The following is a 19,241-nucleotide window of genomic DNA, read 5'->3' on the forward strand; positions in this document are numbered from 1 at the left end:
ATCAGTACTAAGAGGTGAGGATCACTGGAGGCCATTTTGCAGGCTGCCTGCTACAAACATTAAGGGGTTACCATTAATGTTTCTGTGAAGCTTTGATTATTTACGTTGAGATGACCACATGTTCTTCCTGACTGAACCTTCCTCAGGTAAATCTAAAAGTCATTTATTGAGTACCTATAACTCTCATTATGTCAGGTACAAAAAAAGAGAAGATGTGGTCCCTGGCTTTATGGATCATAAAGGGTGATTCTCTTAATGTTTCCTTCTTTTGTGCAGAAACAGTTGCTTGGCATTGATTGTTGATGAGGATACGTGATCTTAGATTAATTTGTGTACTAAAAGTGTGTTTGTGCATGTGTGCATATTGAATGAAATGACCGGATTCTTGAGGTTTATAGCAAGACTTCCTTAATTTTTCTAATTAAGGAAGAGATAAATCTTGGAGGATACAAACCAAAGAATGGGAGTGGGGTGGATAATGTTTTTCCTCTCTCCCCAAAAATTTCTTGTGTGGTTTATCCATTTTTAAAATAGCAACAAGTTGATGATAAATGTATTGAAAACAATTTTTTTTTTTAAGGACGCTGATCCTATTTTAGATTGGCATGTAGAAAACATGTCTACCCTATAATTATTTTCACTCACCTTTATAAGGGCATGAAAGGAGTGATGTGTCCTCAATAGTCAGCTAGGAAAATAAGCCCTAACCTCATATCAGAGCTTTAAGGAAATTCAGCATTGTGGAACCCTACTGGATACCTAATAAATGTTTCTTCTCATGTAGTATGTTCTGCTGTCCTCAGGCAAATATATTCTTTACCTATCCCAATCTAAATAAAACTTAGATGGTAGGCTTACCATCATTTCAATTGTGGTGTCTCTCTCTTTTCTATTGAGTGTGTTCTTCATGGGAAACTGTTTTTGGAAGTGAAGTGCTTGACCTCAGGCAATGTTTCAAACTCATTTGTCTTCTCTCTGGCTAGCGTACTGATTCCTAATCTTTTTATGCTGTGACACATTATTTTGTGTAACCCTCTGTTCCTAAGTGCTGGATGACACATACATACTTATATTTTAAAGCTAATTAAAATTAATTTCATTTTGAGAGCTCTACTTGCCTCTTGAGATAATTGGAGACATCCCAGAGCATCAAAGACAGAAGGTTAGCAATTATTGATTTAGTGATGTAGTTGTGTGTGAAGAAATCTGTTTAATGGTATATGTGATGTAGTGGGCTAATCTTGCTTTAGTATCTAGTAATGGCGTAAAAAAGGAAGTCTGATTACCTTAAGATAACATTTTAATGATTCATTCATCCAGCGTTGGTTATAGAGACCATTCATTGGGAATTGTTTGAAGTGGAGTGATCGTGTCACTCGCATCCCCTTTATAAATGGCAGTTTTAAAGCACACAGGGAAAGCTTACCTAAGAGAACAGACAAAAAGGACTGCCATCCTTTAAAAAGAAGCTCCGAGACAAGAAGAGTGTTTGTGTAAGACAAGAATTATGAAAGGAAGGGAGGGAACGAGGCAGGGTATTTTAAACTATATAAAAATCTGAGACTGCTTATACTGAAATCCATGGACGGATAATCCACATATTCATTCTTGCGTTCGCTTATTAATTGACTTAATATTGAATGCCTGCTGTGTGCCAGAGTCTGCGTAGACACCTGGAGACACAGTGGTGAACACACCCAGCAAGGAGGCTCTTGGAAATATTTAGCAAAGTGGATTGGTAGGGCTATGGAGACAGTACCTGGTGAAACTGGTATGCTTACATAAAAGCTACGAAAAAGCTGTGAGAAAGTGGGTAATAAACAGTTGCAAGAATTCCTGAGAGGAAGAGCCCATTTTGTCCTTAGATATATTTGCTTTCTTCCTATTCATAATCCAACCACGTTTTATTTAAAAGTGGCCCTTGGCAGAAAAAGAGAAAAAAAAAGAGCCCTTGCCTAGAAATGGCAGTCCCTGCTTTAACCCGTACTTCCTGACCGCTCACCACTGCAGCCATGTGACCCCCTGAAAAAAATGCACCAATTTTTGATTGTCTACATGTTTATAACAAAAGGGAGGGAAAGATAAAGTATAATAATAGCTTTGTGTATGTGTGTATATATACCATATGTCAGCCTTTGTACACCACATCATCTCCTAAAGGTATACACACACACATAAGAGCAGTGTGTATTAGTGATCAATTTGGGTTTTTTCATCATATAAAATATATAGTGTCACCTTAATATTAAATTGATAATTCACACTCTTTCTTTAAAAATCTAGCTGAGGACAGTTGTGCTAAAGGAACGTACATATTCATCTGAAGGGGAGAAACCTCTTTTTTGGTGTTAGAGGTGGGAAGAAATTGAGAAACATAAAGTACTAGAGGCTGTAGGAGATACAGGTTATAGACAAAAGTTACTGGAAAAGAAGGGTCCAGCCCAAATAAAAACTTGGTTTAGTTTTATAACATGGCCATATTGGAAATTGCAGAGGAACCTATTCTCCTCTGCCTGTTCCTTTCAGCGCCTGGTAGACTTTTACTTCCAAACCTTGGAACTCAGGCTAGTTCAGTAGTTCAGAAAGTTATAGGCTTAAATGGTGGCCAGAAAATAATAGTTAACACTTAATGGACGTTTAGAATATTCCAAGCACTATGCCAAATGAATTATCTCATTTAATCTCTACAGTCCTATCAGGGTACCTAAGTATTGTTATTTTCTCCCTTTTATTGAAAAGGAAACCAAAGCTATGTTATCCTAGGTCACTAAGATGGCATGTAGCAGAACGAGGTTTTGAACCCAGTGACTCTGGCTTCAGAGTCCATGCTGTCAGTCACTCTGCTGTCACACTTTCTGTCAGAGCTAGCCTGTCTGTTAGGGCTGAACCCAACTCCAATGCATTGGCTTGTTTTCAAGGAAAATTGTGTACCAAAATCTGAAAAAATTAGAACCTTCCAAGAGGTTTGGAACATATCTAATCCCCAAGCTGACAGCTGCCCATATTTATTTGTGATTTGTAAAGTACATTGACTGGTCCAGTTACATAATTTAAACTATAATGTATATTAGCTTATGTACATTATTAAATTAAACATTGGTGTCAATTCCCTGAAGTCTAGACTGATCCTTTGCCATTCGCTATTTTAAGCATAAGCCTAAACATGGATCCTGACTGTTCTGTAATCAATAGGATGACAAAAAAACAGAACAACGAGAATAGTCCACAAAAAGACTTAAGTCTCCATTTAGGAGTTGTGATAAGCTTTTCCATCAAGAATAGCATAGATCAGGGCCAGCCCCGTGGCCAAGTGGTTAAGTTTGTGTGCTCTGCTTTGGCGGCCCAGGATTTCACGGGTTCGAATCCAGGGCATGGACATGGCACTGCTCGTCAGGCCACACTGAGGCGGCGTCCCACATGCCACAACTAGAAGGACCCACAACTAAAATATACGACTATGTACTGGGAGGATTTGGGGAGAAAAAGCAGAAAAAAAAGAAGATTGGCAACAGTTGTTAGCTCAGGTGCCAATCTTTAAAAAAAAAAAAAAGAATAACAGAGTGTTAAAGGAAGAAAAGGGAAATATGGGTGAGATCAAGTAAATACGGTAGAACAAGCAGAATTCTCTTAAGGTTTTATTACATAAGTAGGTTATATAGCAATCACTTGTTCTGAGGTCAAATTAGTCACCAAGGAGAAATTCCACTTAGAGTGAGAGACTAAAATTCTACCTATGAGTGTCAGGGTTAGAGTCTGTGACTGTGTTCTTTATTGCTATATAAGATGAGACATTAGATGCTCTTCAACTTTTTCTGTGGGCTGTGACTGTGTTAAATTAGAATCTCATGTTATCTCTGACAATTTAGTCTCACGGTAAGTTCAAGTTTTCAAGAGAAAGAAATGCTAGTAGGGAGAAATGGCAAGCTGTGCTAGAATGCCATAGCATTTCCACCGCACTAGAAGATCTTATTTCACCCTGAGTATGTAACAAACATCTTCCGCTTCAACCAGAAAATTCCCATTTTGGCTCTTCCCAATTTGTTGCTTGGGTCAATGGCAATTTCAACAAAATTGTTCCCATCCCAGCTTGTCTAGCCTGGCCACCTGCTTTTCTAGGATACTACGAACACGCTTTGCTTTTTGTGTTGTGCCACTAGCTCAGGAATTTGCTTCTTAGTAAACATTTGGAGCTATGCAAATTGTGATCACCTTGGGGTTTGTGGGTCTTCTAGGGAGTCAGTCCTTGGCTTTGGTAAGAGCACAGAAGGGAACATTTCTCCAGAACTTGTCCCACAGCTATTTCTTTCTGTGCTTTCACTTTCTCATGGCTCTTGGTTCTGTTGGGCGTCAGGACAAGCTAAAGGATCACAAGTAGGATAAGATCAACAAGGATCACAAAAGGTAAAGGGTAATGCTCTTGCATTTTTAGTACAGTGCTTAGCACATGCTGCATTATGGGCTGCACATTTCCAAATACTAGAAAGGCTAAGCAATAAACAGTGAAGTTTAAGTGTACATGTGTTTTAAAAAAAATTTTAAATTTCAAATGTTGAGATTCCTTGCAGAACTTGGTATGTGCCAGAAACATAAAAGTTACATGCTAATAACTATAAACACACAATCTACCACCATCAACCAAAAAGATAGAGTATTTCTGTATCATGGAACAGTTTATTAGGTAAATTCCCCATTCTGCATTTGAGGAATCTGAATAAATATTTTATAAAAGATTAATCAATTTATTTTGAAAAAAATACTGATTGAGTTCCCACTACGTGTAAGACTTTGTGTTGGATGCATTCAGAGTATAGAGATGAACAAGACACGTGAAATGCACAAAACTCCCATAAGGCTCTCTCGGTCTAACCAGGAAGGTGAAATATGCATTCAGATAACTATGCTGCAGGGTGGAAAGTGTTATGAGCAGAACCAAGAGAAATAGACTGAAAGTTTTCTGAGAAATTATTTCTAGCTGGAAGATCATGGAAGGCTTGGTGGAATAGGTGGCATTTGATCTGGCCCTTGAAAGGCATGTAGTGATGTGGGTGTGCAAGAGCTGAGGGCAGAACCAGCATGGTAGGAGCTCCAGGCAGAGGGGGTAACACAGAAGCATGAAAGTGAAAAGCCTGCATCTGGTCCAGAAGAGCAAAAGTATTTCTGGAGTATATAAGGAGAGTAATGGAGAAATGCTGGAGGAATGGCCAATTGGAGCCAGATCATGGAGAACTATAAATGCTAAATAAAGTAGTTTGGGAATTTCAAGTTATAGGCATTGAATATTTTTGAGCAGAGTGGTGATATAATTTGAGCTAGTTTTCTGGACAAGTATTAGTAATTTAATTGGAACACTTTATAAATATCTGTTTGTTAATATCACCACCAATCTCATCACTGAGAAGCTGTCAAGCTCACAATGGTGGAAACAAGTTTCCAAAATTCTAGTTTTTGCTTGAAAACAAATTTTATCATTGACAACAAATACTATCAGTTGTTTTCCTTAAAGTTATAGGCTTCCATTTTTTTTCTTCTTTGAGGAAGATTATCCCTGAGCTAACATCCACTGCAAATCCTCCTCTTTTTGCTGAGGAAGATTGGCCCTGAGCTAACACCTGTGCCCATCTTCCTCTGTTTTATGTGTGGACACCTACCTCAGCATGGCTTGATAAGCAGTGCGTAGGGCCACCTGGGATTCAAATCGGTGAACCCCAGGCTACCGAAGCAGAGTGCACAAACTTAACCACTACACCACCAGGCCTGCCCCTACATATTCATTTTTGAGAAAATGTCTATCAAATACTCAAGCCTGAATAATCATACTTGGTCAGTGGAAATTTCCGGTGAAAATGGAGTTCCACGAAAAGAAAAGTGACTAGCTTAGCTCACAACTCAATTGCACAGGTGCTAATCCTCAAAACAACCGAGTGCTTTGGTATGGAGCAAAAACGCTCTGCCTGCTTCTCATTTAGTCACACAGAATATTTAAAAAGGACATGTTCAAGATGTAATTTAATAAAACTAAGAATTTTTACCGCTTTAGCAAGTTCATTCTTAGGTGAAACTAGATTTTTCCCCCCTGAAGATATGTGGTGGTCAAGGATACAGTGACTGTTAGTTTGATGCTGGTACTTCTGTTCATGTTAAGTTACCAGCAGTTTTATTCACCTTTCACCATCAGTGAAAATGTCAACATAGTAGAAATAGCATATAATGTCTTAGTATAATTATGAGAATAGTGTTCATCTCTGGGGCCTCCTGATTGGCTCTCGAAGAGCACCCTTGGTGAACTGTTGCTTAATGTTGGCAGACTTACTGGCTATCTTCTGCCCCAAAGTATATGGACATTGCTTAAACTAAGTCTTGGATTTCTACTTCCACATAATAATAATTATACTTTTTGTGCTCTTTGCTCCTGAGCCAACAGCTGGTCAAATGGCCTAAACTGACATTTATATGCTATTTTAGGGGGTGGCTGAAGGAGGCCCTGTTGGTGTCCCACCATAACCCCCTTTTTATGGGCACCAGACTGATTTTCAACAGCCCATTCCTTGGCTTTTTTGCCTGGGAGTGTTCTCTGGCCGCGGGAGCCTGGTTTGCCTGAGTGCCTTGGGCAAGCTGGAAGTGCCGGGAAATTAATGCCCAGCCTTCCTACACAGTCCTCAACCAACCACTAATGGGAGGAAGGTGGATGAAAACCCACTGCTTCACCCTTAGTGCCTGGCTCCCAGAGTTCCAGCACAATTAAGCTTACCCACAGTGGTAGCTGGCTGGATAACTCTCCTTTTGTGAGTCGTCTCTCCCTGTTTCAGTCTCCCACTCTGCCACCAGTATTTCCTGCATTCACCTCTCAAGTGAACCGTTTGCACTGGGGGGATCCAAAATAAGGCAGAACCTATTTGTTTACATGTTCCCTTTGCTGACTGTCTTATAGACTTTAGGAGAAGGAAGAACGTTCTTTTTCTTCCTTCCCCACATTTTCTAATGGTAAATTTTGAATAAATATAGGAATATCTTAATAAATCTTTTTCAATCTATGCAGCCATATGTCTAGGGGTGTGTAGGGTATTTGTTTATTCATTTTTAAGGTTTATGAAATCTGCAGACTTGGCAGTTTGGGACTAGAGGAAACTCAGGTACGGGTAGGTAGTACTGTCCACTGTAAGTGTTAACAGGCAGTGGGTAGTAGACCAGGTCCTTAAGCGAGGCAAGACTACTCCAGGTAGCGAGCCGCGGGTCTCTATAGTAATTCTCCCCTAACTGCTGTGTCAAGCCTAGACTCTGCCTAGCTTACAAAGCCATCCATCTTCTGTTTTCACACTAGCCATTTACTTGTCACTGGCTCACACTTCATATTTCATGCTCATTCAGTCTTCATTCTGCAACCCCCTCCATTCCTAATTTCCTCTTAGTTTATGGTCCCAGCTGCACCCTCCCCACTAGAATGCCTTTTTTCAGCTTCTCCCCAATATCATTCTTAACCATTTAAAGCCCATGGACACATGTCTTTAACATGCCCACTCATGCACATAGAACATTCCATTCGTTCCCATTTCATTGGAGGCTCTTATACTCTCTGGGAAGCAGTGCCATGTAGTAGAAAAGGACACATGGTCTTTGGAATCAGACGGTCCAAAATTTGAATTGTAGATCTGCCATATAAATCTAAATAGCTGGACGTGGAACAAGGTGCTATCCTCTCTGTTCCAATTTCTCCATCCGTTAAATGAGGATACAAAGTCCTAAAAGGTTAAATGAGATGATGTGTATAAACACTTAGAAGGTTAACTGTAGGTTGGGGGATAGATGATGACTATATGTTAATCATCTTTGTTTCCTACGTGGGTGTTCACAGCACATCTCACTGTGAGTCTGGGGACCTTGGTCTCCTCCAGCTCAACAGTTTACCCACTGTTTAGTGGTGGATTTCCTTCCTTCATGCAGACCAAATTTTTGTGTTTCATAAAGAACTTACCAGCTCTGATTTTTCTAACAGTTCTTTCCTTATCTAAAATAAAGTGTTTTTTGACTCACTGAAAAGCAAAGTGGGACAATAAATCTCCCTTCAGAGAACTTGACTTTTAATCTTTACATTTTTATACTTTGATCATTTGGGGAGGGTTTAATTTCAGATATTTTGGCTTTTTCTTTTTGGTTGAAGTGGGAAGTCCATAATAAAATTTTGAGTTTGGATATATATGTCCTAGTCATCCTGAATTCTTAGCATTCCAATTTTTAAAAACAGTTTGTCTGTTTTGTAGAAGATGAAAAGACCAAGACCCCATAGATGGGAGGGGTAAAGAAGCACTACAATTACTACTTTTCTCTCCCTTCTCCTTTCCTGCTCTTCAGACATTTTCTCCCTGTGCTGGAAACCATTCTTCTTAAAGTATTACTGCTGAGGTATTCTTTGTTCCGAGGATATATCCTTCACTAAGATTCGAAGACTCATTACTTACAATTCAAGCTCTCCAAAATTGACTCCATCTATGGGTCTCCAATCCCCTTACATTTCCCAGAGGGAAATTACTCTTACCCTCTTGCATTTTTTTAGGAATGTAGTAAGAAGATGGAAAGAGGAGACAGTCTGGACTTCTCATCCTGACTCTGTCTGCTATCACAGGGTGGCTGACAGCAGTGGAGGCGCTCGTCCTGGTTAGCCTGTCCTATAGTCCTTTGGTGCAAACCATCTTTGGATAGGGGTGACTGCACCTGCCCCAGACCAGCAAGGCTATGTGCTTTTCCTTTCAGAGACAGGATTAACTATCTGCTCATTCGGTCCATTTTAGCTCATTAGGTCCACCTTTCAAAGAACAGCTCTTTTAGGGAACTTATTCATAGCCTTTTAATTTAACACAAGGGAACTCTAAGCATCTTTTTGGCTGCAAATAACAAAATAGTCATCTACAATTGGCTTGAATAGTAGGCATTTGCTCTGCTCACAGAGTAAGGAGTCCTTATAATGTAGGTGGTTGGTTCTCCTGCTCAGCGGTACTCTAACGGACCCAGGCTCTTTCTGTCCTCCCATGGCGACATCCTCAGTGTGTTGGTATGTCTCCTTCAGTGTTGCTAGAAGGCTAATGCTGTTCACAACATCACCTTATCACCTAATGAAATCTAAACACTAGAAGAGAGCAGCTCTTTTTGGGCATCTATCTTTTTATTGAAGAGCAAATTCACTTCCAGAAGCTCCCAGCAGACCTTCGTTGAGTCCCAGTTCACCGGGACTGAATCCTTTGTCCATGCTGCAAGAGCAAAGGGCTGGAAAAATGAGTAGCTGGCATTTTTAACCTCTATAAGGGCAGGCTGGCTGCTAGTAAAGAATGTGATTACTATGAAGACTGAAATTTTTTTTTTTAGGAAGATTAGCCCTGAGCTAACTACTGCCAATCCTCCTCTTTTTGCTAAGGAAGACTGGCCCTGAGCTAACATCTGTGCCCATCTTCCTCCATTTTATACATGGGACGCCCACCACAGTGTGGCTTTTTGCCAAGCAGTGCCATGTCTGCACCCAGGATCTGAACCAGCGAACCCTGGGTCGTGGAGAAGTGGAACCTGTGAACTTAACCACTGCACCACTGGGCTGGCCCCTGAAGACTGAAATTTTTATCTGTTTCATTTACTACTGTGTCCCCAGCACCTGGGATGGTGCCAGGTGCTCAGTAAATATATGTTAGATGAAGGAATTAGTGAATATTGAGAGAATGTTGTTGAAGTCCAAAGTGTGCTGTGGAAATGAACCTGCGCAATGAGGACACGTTATGCTCCTGTCTTCTCTCTACTCTTGTTGTAGTGCCTTGAACCAAGCTCTTGTGGTTGATTGGTTCTCAGAATGAACTCTTAGATTCCCAAGGGCTTCTTACAACTTGTAGTAAGGTAGTATTGGACCTTGGGTAATCAGGAGGTTTGGGAACACCCTCCACCCAACCTCTCTACTGTTAAGACAACTCCTTTGTTTTTTAATCAAAATACAACAATTTAAGCCACACAGAGCACACAATTTTCAGTCATTAGGATAAGAGTGGCCTTAGACTGCTGTTAGCTGTGATTTCCTGTGTTTGTTACTCCTCTTGGATTTGGTTTGTGGGTTGGGAATGTTGGGAATGTGGGCATCAAACAGGTGTTCCTGACTTTCCCGATGAGGCTCCCTTCTCAAAGCACCTGGCCGCTGGGTTGATGACACATCCATTTCTCATTTTAATCTGGTGACTAAACTGAGGTCCACTCAGCTGGACCGAACAACTGTAGATCCCTCTTCACCCCGTTCCTGATTTCCTCAGCCTCAGTCTGAGTTTAGGCGGCTGCTGACTGAAGCTGTTTTGCAGGAGTGAACTGGAATTTAGAATTCCAATCTCGGTGGTTGTGATGAAAGTTAGAAATGCTAAGATTGGGCAGATGACTATGTAGCAGGAAATTAAAGAGGTCTTTTCACTATTAATAATAACATTTTATTCATATATTATGCTATATAGGAGACATTTTTAAAACTTATGGTATTTCTCTTTGGGTTTGTTTCATCCACCAACACAGTCATTGGCCTTATTGTCATTTCATCTCACTATTTTCAGGTGCCTTATGTGCTTCTAAATGTGGCAGGTGAAAATAGTTTCTTGTTGAAGGAGATGACCTCATGAATTGGATTTCCAGTATGTTCCATGTATTTCCAATGGACAAGTTCCATTAAAATATGCAACCAGTAACCAGAGCTAAGAGGAATAATGTGGAGGAATAAAAGAAATTTAAAAATTTTAAATATTTCTTATAGGTCCTAGCTCAGTGACTTGTACAGAATAGGTGCTTAATAACTATTCATTGAATTTATTGGTTGGGAAGTGTTCTTGGACGTGTTCCCACTGTGAGCATTATATATGTATAGGCACTTAGGTAATTTTTATTCTAACAGGTTCGTTTCTTTCCCCCTCTTAGCTTTTGTGGTGTAGAGTTCTTTATTTAGTTTCATTACCTTCCTGGTCAATGATCCTTCTATTTCAATCACATTAGACGTAAATATATTTTTATTTATGCCAAGGTGTGTAACCTTGGGCACATTATGTAATTGTTTTGTGTCTTGGTTTCTTTACTGATAAAATGAGAGTGATAACAGTATCTACCTCATAAGACTGTCATGGGTAAATGAGTTAATACATGTAAAATACTTAGTACAACCAATATTTATTTCAGGACTTCACTTGGTCAATTGCAACTATTATCTGGCTATGGATACAAAAATTCAGCAAACTCAATGAAAGCATTCTGTAAGCATTAATGAGGTCTGTAGAATTTACAATAAAGTATATTGCATGTATTCTTATGTGAAAATTGTGTGCCACACATGCTTGATGTTAATAAAACTTATAATAAACGTATTACAGATGCATATGCACATGATATTTTTGTTGTTCTAAACATTTACTACCAGGTAACACTGCTTCTACTTTTGCTCCTCAAGTTTATGGATGGTTCTCCAGCATATGGATAATGTCTGGATGTAGTTTGTAGCAGATGCTATTGGTATCCTACCCAGATCTCCTTTACTGGGCCAGTGCATCCATCTCCCAGCTGCTGTGGGCATTGGCTGCTAATGACTCACACCTGTACCCTTCTCCAGAGGCCTGCCCTTGGCTGACAGTAATTGCCTCAACCATATATGTTTGGGAGATTATGAGATCACACCCCAACCCCCTCCTGTTCCCCAGGAGTGGCTCATAGCCAATGACTGTACAGGGTATAACAGCCCAGCCCTCTTGCCTTTGGACTGGATGACTTCTGTGGTTCAATCCCTGCTCTAGAGCTCCTCATCAGATCAAGCTTAGGCTAGGTTTCTGAAACCATGTCTTTGTCTAGCTCCTTCCCCCATTCTAGCTTGCTTCTTTCTCTCGGTTTCTCCCGACAGTGCTCTGTCTCTAATCAGGTATACAAGAAACACCTTCTCAGGCTCTGCATCTAGGGAACCTGACCTAAGATACTGCTAATCACAGTACCCCTGTTGTTTTCTTAGTTCCACCATCTCTTATGCAACTAATTCCCTACATTAAGTAATCTCTGGCTGAAATTTCCTCTCTCTCTTTCATTTTTTTGTTTTGTTTGGGTTTTTTTTTCTTTTGTTTTGTTTTCTTGGTTGGACTCTGCTTGATGTGCATCAACCTTGCTCATATCCCGTGCATTTACATATTTAAGGTTACTCAACATCAAATGCCTTTGATATTCTTATATACCTGATTATTGCAGTATAGTATTATGATAAATACCCCAGATTTTAGAATCTGAAAATTAGTGTCAAAGCCTGAGTCAATTACAGCTTCCTCTTAGGATTGTTGTAAGAATTATATGAGCTATTCTTTTGAAAACACTTAGCACTGTGCCTGGAACGTAGGAAGTGCTTAATAAATGGTAACTGTTTATTTATTGATATTACTGTTGAAGAGACTTGCCCGGTCTGGATGAGATGCCTCATCTCTTGCTCCCACAGCACCTAATGAGTCCCTCTATCACAGTGCTTTATTATGATGTATTATAATCTTTGTTTGTTTTCTATTTCTCCCAGAAAAATATGAGCTCATTATCATCCAGTGTTGTATTGGCTCTCTAGGGGAAGAAAATACCTGATAGATAGCTTTTGGGATTTCCATGGTGAAAATAGCCCCACCCTGTCCAATTTCAAGCTACCAATATGATGTCACTGAATGCAATGTTGGGAAGAGATGCATGCAATTGGCTCTTACCAGCCAGAGCACACCAACTCCAGTCACTTAGCACAGTCTATCCAACATAGGAGCTAGATGTTCGATAGATGACTCAGATGTAGTTATTAACTGGTTAGGACTTGATCATATGCACTAAATTGGTGAGATTCCTTGATGTCTAATTTTTGTTATATAACCAATAACTACCTCCCTCATACGTGTACACACACAAACAAATTGCTCATGCTAGTCATGAATCAAAGTAAAGGAAGTAGTTGTGATGACGGAGTGGGAAATGCCCTTGCCTTCCCTGGGCAGGCTGACTACTAACCGAGATGCAAATCTCAAGTTTGTGATTTATTAGATACATGAATGGGGATTAGCCGCGTCACCTCTCTTGGCCCCATTCTCCTCAGAGAGTTGGACTGAACAGTCTCTAAAGTTTCTTCTAGTCTCAAAATCCCTAAATCCTAATTAGTATATAATTTCATTTCCTCTTTCCCTCATTTTTCTCATTTCTGTAATGAACTTTGAGTTACACATGGTGCTGGATTTTGGAAATACAAAGAATAAGATATTGCCCTGGCTGATGAGAATCTCACTGTCTTCTGTATGAACATCCCATCGTATCAAGACCAGGAGTGTGCTCATTGCCAAATGGGGTTGTGCAAATGTACCAAAGGCCAAGATTGTAGTTCGTTACGAATTTCAGCACTTTGATATCTAAAGGTATTGTGCTAACAGTTTTAACTTTCTTGATGAACTTAAACAAGGCTACCTGATCAGCAAGCAATTCTTTTAGAAAAAGTCACCAAGATGATGGTAATGGTGCGGAGAAAAGCCTTGGTGAACCAAATAGATTACGCTCCTCTCTGAGGAGTGTACTTTATCCCAGACTACTAAGCAAAATCTCAAGGCATTCTTTTGAGTTTGCCTAAGAAGTATTATCCTGGTTCTTTCTCTCATATTTTGATAAGAGAGGCATGAAGAATGACTCAAACGTTTGTGTTCTCCTTCAAGGCCATATCCACCTATTGGCTCTAACGCCTTCTTTGTTCTCATCGACTTGTGATCTCTGCACTTAATTTTTAAAAGCCACATTGGTTTCCAATAGGAATTGCTGTTGGGAAGATTTTTCAGTTGCTGAAAGCTATTTTTAAAAAGAGACATTGTTTTGCTTTTGACAGGGGCCGATAACATCCGGAAATACTGGAGCCGCTACTACCAAGGATCTCAAGGGGTGATATTTGTATTAGACAGTGCCTCTTCAGAAGACGATTTAGAAACTGCTAGAAATGAACTGCACTCAGCTCTTCAGCACCCACAGTTATGCACTTTACCCTTTTTAATATTGGCCAACCATCAAGACAAGCCAGCGGCTCGATCCGTACAAGAGGTATGTCTCATTCACGTGACAACTCTGTCATTCTTGTTTGTTGTACTTTTGTGGCCATGTTGGAATCTGAAAAGGTGCCTATGATTAAGGATCTGCTGGTTATGCTGTTTTCAACATGAAACTTTAGTTTTCTGAGAAAACAGAAAACAGAAAACCCATACAGTCTAATAGAAGTTATTGTCTACATACCTAATGCCGTTTGGAGAGCACGAGTTGTTTTTTTAACTCTTTAGCACAAGTTAGAGGACGTATATGAATATTTTTCTGATCTGTTTTAAAGAGCTAAAGGCCTGGTTGTTTAACTTTTTTTTTTTTACTCCACCAGCTTATGTAGTTCATTCTTCTTTTCTCCATCTTTTCAAGGAATGCATCGTGCGTATTACCATTCATCACTTGCCCTCAAATGTCATGTTCTTGTCCCTCTGAAATGCTCACTGTTGACTAGAAGCAGTGCCTCCTGTTCTGTAATCAGTCAGGCTGAAAAGTGATGTCTTATCTTGCAAGTTCCATGCCACCAAATACGTTTTAATATGGACCCATTCTTTACCTTCCTCATTTAATTTCATTTCTTAGCTGTATCTCTCCTATAAAAGCATGAGACCAATTCTGGGCAAATAATCAGTGTCTCACTCAGCAGAGCTTCTGATTCATGGTACTAAGGCAATAGGATATGTGAGTAGTTTTTAAAACTTAGAGTAAATTTTAACCTAAGTACAGTGAAATCAAAACTTTTGATGTATTCCTTTACCTCTAACTTTCAGGGTATGTTTTCCCTCCTCCTTCAGAAAATTGTATGCTTCCTTCAGTGACTTTGAAATAAAATGATAATAGGAACGACACTGCACTTTAGTCTGAAAAATGGATGAGGAGCCAAGGATGGAACATGTTCTAACGCCAAACCTCCCTCACACTTAATGTAGGAGCCACAGGCAGACATCTTTGCTCCTGTGCCTGTCTTCCCACCTGTAAAATGAGAATAATGCGTTTTTTCCTGCTAAGTGAGTGAGATTAATTTGGATAATTCACTTTGAAGTTTAAAGTACTAAGTAGAAGAGATACCATATATAGAGAATTCTCATTTAAGCTTTGGAAAAATAGTAAAGAAGGCAAGAATTTCTTATTAAACAGACAGCTCATGTCTGTCTCTAGTTGCTTCATTCAGCCTTAAGTAGTTAGCACCTTTTTCCTTTTTAGCTTTTGTGAAATACCTTATAGATAATATTAGGTAATTAAGGTAAAAAATAGCAATACAAATCTATTCAGAGAATTATTAATGTGCAGATCTTTAGCATTGTAATTGTGGTGCCTTCCTGATCTGTGCTTAAAACCTTAGGTAAGTCTTTTAACTTCTCAGCACCAGTTTTTCTGTCTGCAGAATGGTTATAATAGTATATAATGATGGGTAGTTATGAAAGTTAGATTAGTTTATGATTTTAAGGTGCTTTGCTGAAAATGCATTGTTATTCTGAGATTTATTGTGGGAAATATATGTATTACAGAATACAGACAATAATACATATATAATAAAACTCATAATCTGAAATAAATATAGTACAAGTGACATTATAATTTTAAATCATTTTATTCAAGATACGTGCCATAGCTGAAAGGATTTTTTGTTTTCTTTTTTTTTGCTTTTAAATTTAGGAAACTGTTTCTCTGTTTTCCTTAGACATAAAATTGCAGCTAATGTGTTCTTTAAACCTCGTATATGACTCACGGTGATCCTCCGTAGAAATTAAAGACTGTCACATTGAATAAAGGAAGCTTTTAAGAATTAACTGCTTCTGAGTATGCCTTGTGTGTGTTGGCTGGCTCTCGTAGGAAAAGGGCAAATATCTTTTTGTGATTCATCTTTTAGTAAGACAGAGGTTGTAAATTAGAGTAATCATAGATACAATTTGAAAATTAAACTAGTATATACTGGAACATATGTGACTTTGAATTTTAAATGAATTTCCCTCAAAATTTTTTCTTGTAATGGAATTTGCAAATACCACTTTGAGGACTGTGTTAAATAAAGCATTTTCCCTATAGTTATATGAACACATGCTATACAGGTGCATGTTAACATTTTAGACTGCTTTAATCAAATACATGGACAAATTCCGTTATGGACCTTGACGTTTATCGAAACATAATGAAGTGCTCATACACATTACTTTGGATTTGGCAGAAAAAGAAGGTGACCTTGCTACATTTCCTGTTACTTGAATGACAGAGGTTTCTCAGTATGGTGTGTTATAATGCCTGGGCGAAATATCCCCAGGAGTGTTTTAGGGATTAAATCAATACTTTATTGTTAGCATAAAAATGGAATTGTGAAACTGAATCTTAAACTTTTTGTAAACAGTAACCTCAAAATGGTTGGGAATAGGCATGAGTAGAAGAGGAGACAGAAGATTGAAAAGTGAGCAAAGCCGTGTTACTTGAAATATATTTAGAAGTGATCATCTGTTTGTTACTCCTCCTTTCCTTGTCATAAAGCTGTCACATGCCCTGTGCTCTATTGCTTATAAACGTGTTTATTCATTTGAACCTACTAATTTGTGTGCGCTTTGTAGAATTTCCAAATCCTAAGATGTTGTTTTACTCAGCAAAGTACCTGCGAATTTTAAGCAAAATTCTGTTCTTTCAGAAGCAAGGAAAATATGTTCCATTTACCAAAAGCACTGAACAGTTCTTTGATGCACTTAAGGAAAGACAATGAGTCATGACTCTTACCCTCCTCCCACTGAAATTATTACATTTTGTGCTTAATGCATTATGCAAAAATTTTGCAATTATTTATCCTGTCGCTGGAGTAAAACTTTAAGAATTTATGTATCATTTAATGAAGATACCGGGATATTGTTGAGTTTAGAAGCCAGTGGAAGCCAGTGAAGTCCACAGAAGACAGCTGAATTATCACTGGGATTCCAGGAGAGGATGAAAATCCTCAGGAAGTTTTATATTGCGTCCCCTCTTCTATGCTATGGGCATTGCTATGTTTGCTCAGAGAACTGAGTTAAGAGAGGAAGACGCTGGTTGAAATTACTTTGTAACCCACAGACAGAGGGCAACATGCCCAATTATTTTGTTGCCCTTTTAAAAGGCAAGTGGAGTCCTGTATATTGCATAGTTTCCCTTTCTGTAATATACCTAGTTATGACCTTACCATGTCACATGTGTTTAACTTACTAGAATTTTAAAATTTTAGGTCTTGAGAATTGATAGCAGAAACTTTTTTTTAACAAATGAACTTTTTTTTTAATAGCAAAATACTGGGAAAAAGAACACCCTTTACATACTGTCTGAAAGCCAAGCAGTTCTTGCAACAGATGTTTGTTGTATTCACTTTGGGGAGGTGTAGTTACTACAGTTTTCCAGAATTTACTCATATCAACTATTTTTCTCTATAGAAAACATAATATAAAACTCTCTAATAATGTCAAGTGGTTCACTTGATTCATCAGGGAAAATTCTGGTGTAATTTAAATGATAAAGCTTTAAAACAAGAATCATCTTCAGGGTAAATAGGTTGGTTTTTTATTTGTATTGAATTGTAATTGTATCTAATTTGTTTTAGAACTCCCGTAGGAGAGCATACTTCAGTTCTGAAGTTATTTAATAGATCAGGAGGATTTTATGAGAAGTTAAGTTGATCTAGTAGCCAATAAATGTAATCCTATTTTCCTTCTACGTAGTTGCGGTTGTGGTTCTTTTACCTCCTAGCTTTTTAAAATCTATTTTCGTTTTATTGGGCATTAGCATGTCTTTATAAAATGACACATTTCGTCAACATGCAAGAAAAGGTTTATTCTTTCAGCAGTCTGGTCGGCTTTGATACTTGTCCATATCCCTAATCCAAACGTGTTTAACTTTTTTGGAAATAGTACATCAAAAATACTGTTAACTCTTTGTCAAATATTTTGCTTTAAAGCAAATATTAAGGAATATGAATATGGTGAAACATAGATTTTTGAAGTAGAATTATAAGGTCAAATGATTCTGTTGGTTCCATGGCTCATTAATTGTAGCACAGGAAAATCCAGCCTCTAAATTAGGATGTCAACATTAAAATTTGTGATCAGACGTTTCTCAATTTCATACAATTGTAATTCAATTTGTTATTGTGATGTACATAGAATGTGGTGGTGTAGTTGAAAAGAATAGAATATAAAGGGGGGAAGAATATTTGCAAGTATTTCTCTAATGATATAAACATTACTAACTTTTTAGACCATGTTTTGTTTGATTATAAATATTCATACTTTTTGGGCAATCCTTTCAATATTCAGTGTATCATGAGTAGTTTATTTAGTTCTCACTTTTTAGTGAGGCATCTTCCGGAAGAGAGTTCTTGTATGTGTTTTATGTTATTTAACTATTACACTTAAGTATAATTACTTCTAGTTAATAGATGATTATTTGTACATTGTGCACTTTTCCCCCTTTCTATAAAAGATCAGAGAGAATTTTGAAGGGTTGAAAATTTTGGACGTGGTTGGTCCATAAATAGTAAGCTCTAGTTTAAAATTTTTATTTTATGTTTATTCTGCTTGACAATAGAACAATTGTTTTTTGGTAGCTCTATGAAGTAGCAAATATCATTTCAGATTTTACATGGCAAATCTTTTATTAGAAAATGCAAAGCAGTGTTTAAATCATGTAAAATGCTTAGGTTAATTAAATATTACTTTCTGTATATGGAGAGAAATGTATGTGTGTTTGTAAGGTAATTATTGTAAAGTCATGGACTTTAAATCTTTACGGTCTTCCAAGTATCTTGACCTGCTTCTTGGCAGCATTTTCGAATACTGATTTGCTTTCACATAGAGCAGTGTACATACCTATTATGTGAGCAGTTTGAAAATTCCCTTATGGGACATATACTTACTCTAAAATGATATAAGAGATACAAACTATTTTTTGTCCATTCCTTACAGATGTACTCTACTCTATTACAATTTAATCTTGGGGAAACAATGTGAGGGTTAGGAAGTCAATTTTCCACTGAATGACTCAGTGATCTGAAAATGTTTACTAACTTGCAAGAGAAACTGAAATAGCAGTCATTTCCATAGTTAGTTACAAAAGCGTCGTCATCATAAATGTATTTCGAAGAGCAGCTTTTAGCTGAGAATACTAAAACTGCCAGAGTATTTTATTTATTGTACATTCATGTG

The 19,241-nt window shown here is 38.1% G+C and overlaps 1 protein-coding gene across 10 annotated transcripts in view; it reads left to right on the forward strand.

The window, feature by feature from the left end:
• The window catches only part of ARL15 (ARF like GTPase 15), a 401,193-nt gene that overhangs the window by 187,455 nt on the left and 194,497 nt on the right, over positions 1 to 19,241 (forward strand). For all 10 annotated transcript variants that reach the window (XM_070587603.1, XM_008530975.2, XM_070587596.1 and 7 more), the window contains one exon: positions 13,865 to 14,073. In XM_070587603.1, coding sequence (XP_070443704.1) covers positions 13,865 to 14,073 — 209 coding nt within the window. The remainder of the gene's footprint in view (positions 1 to 13,864; positions 14,074 to 19,241) is intronic.

Source organism: Equus przewalskii, chromosome 20, assembly GCF_037783145.1.
Source record: "Equus przewalskii isolate Varuska chromosome 20, EquPr2, whole genome shotgun sequence".
NCBI lineage: Eukaryota > Metazoa > Chordata > Mammalia > Perissodactyla > Equidae > Equus > Equus przewalskii.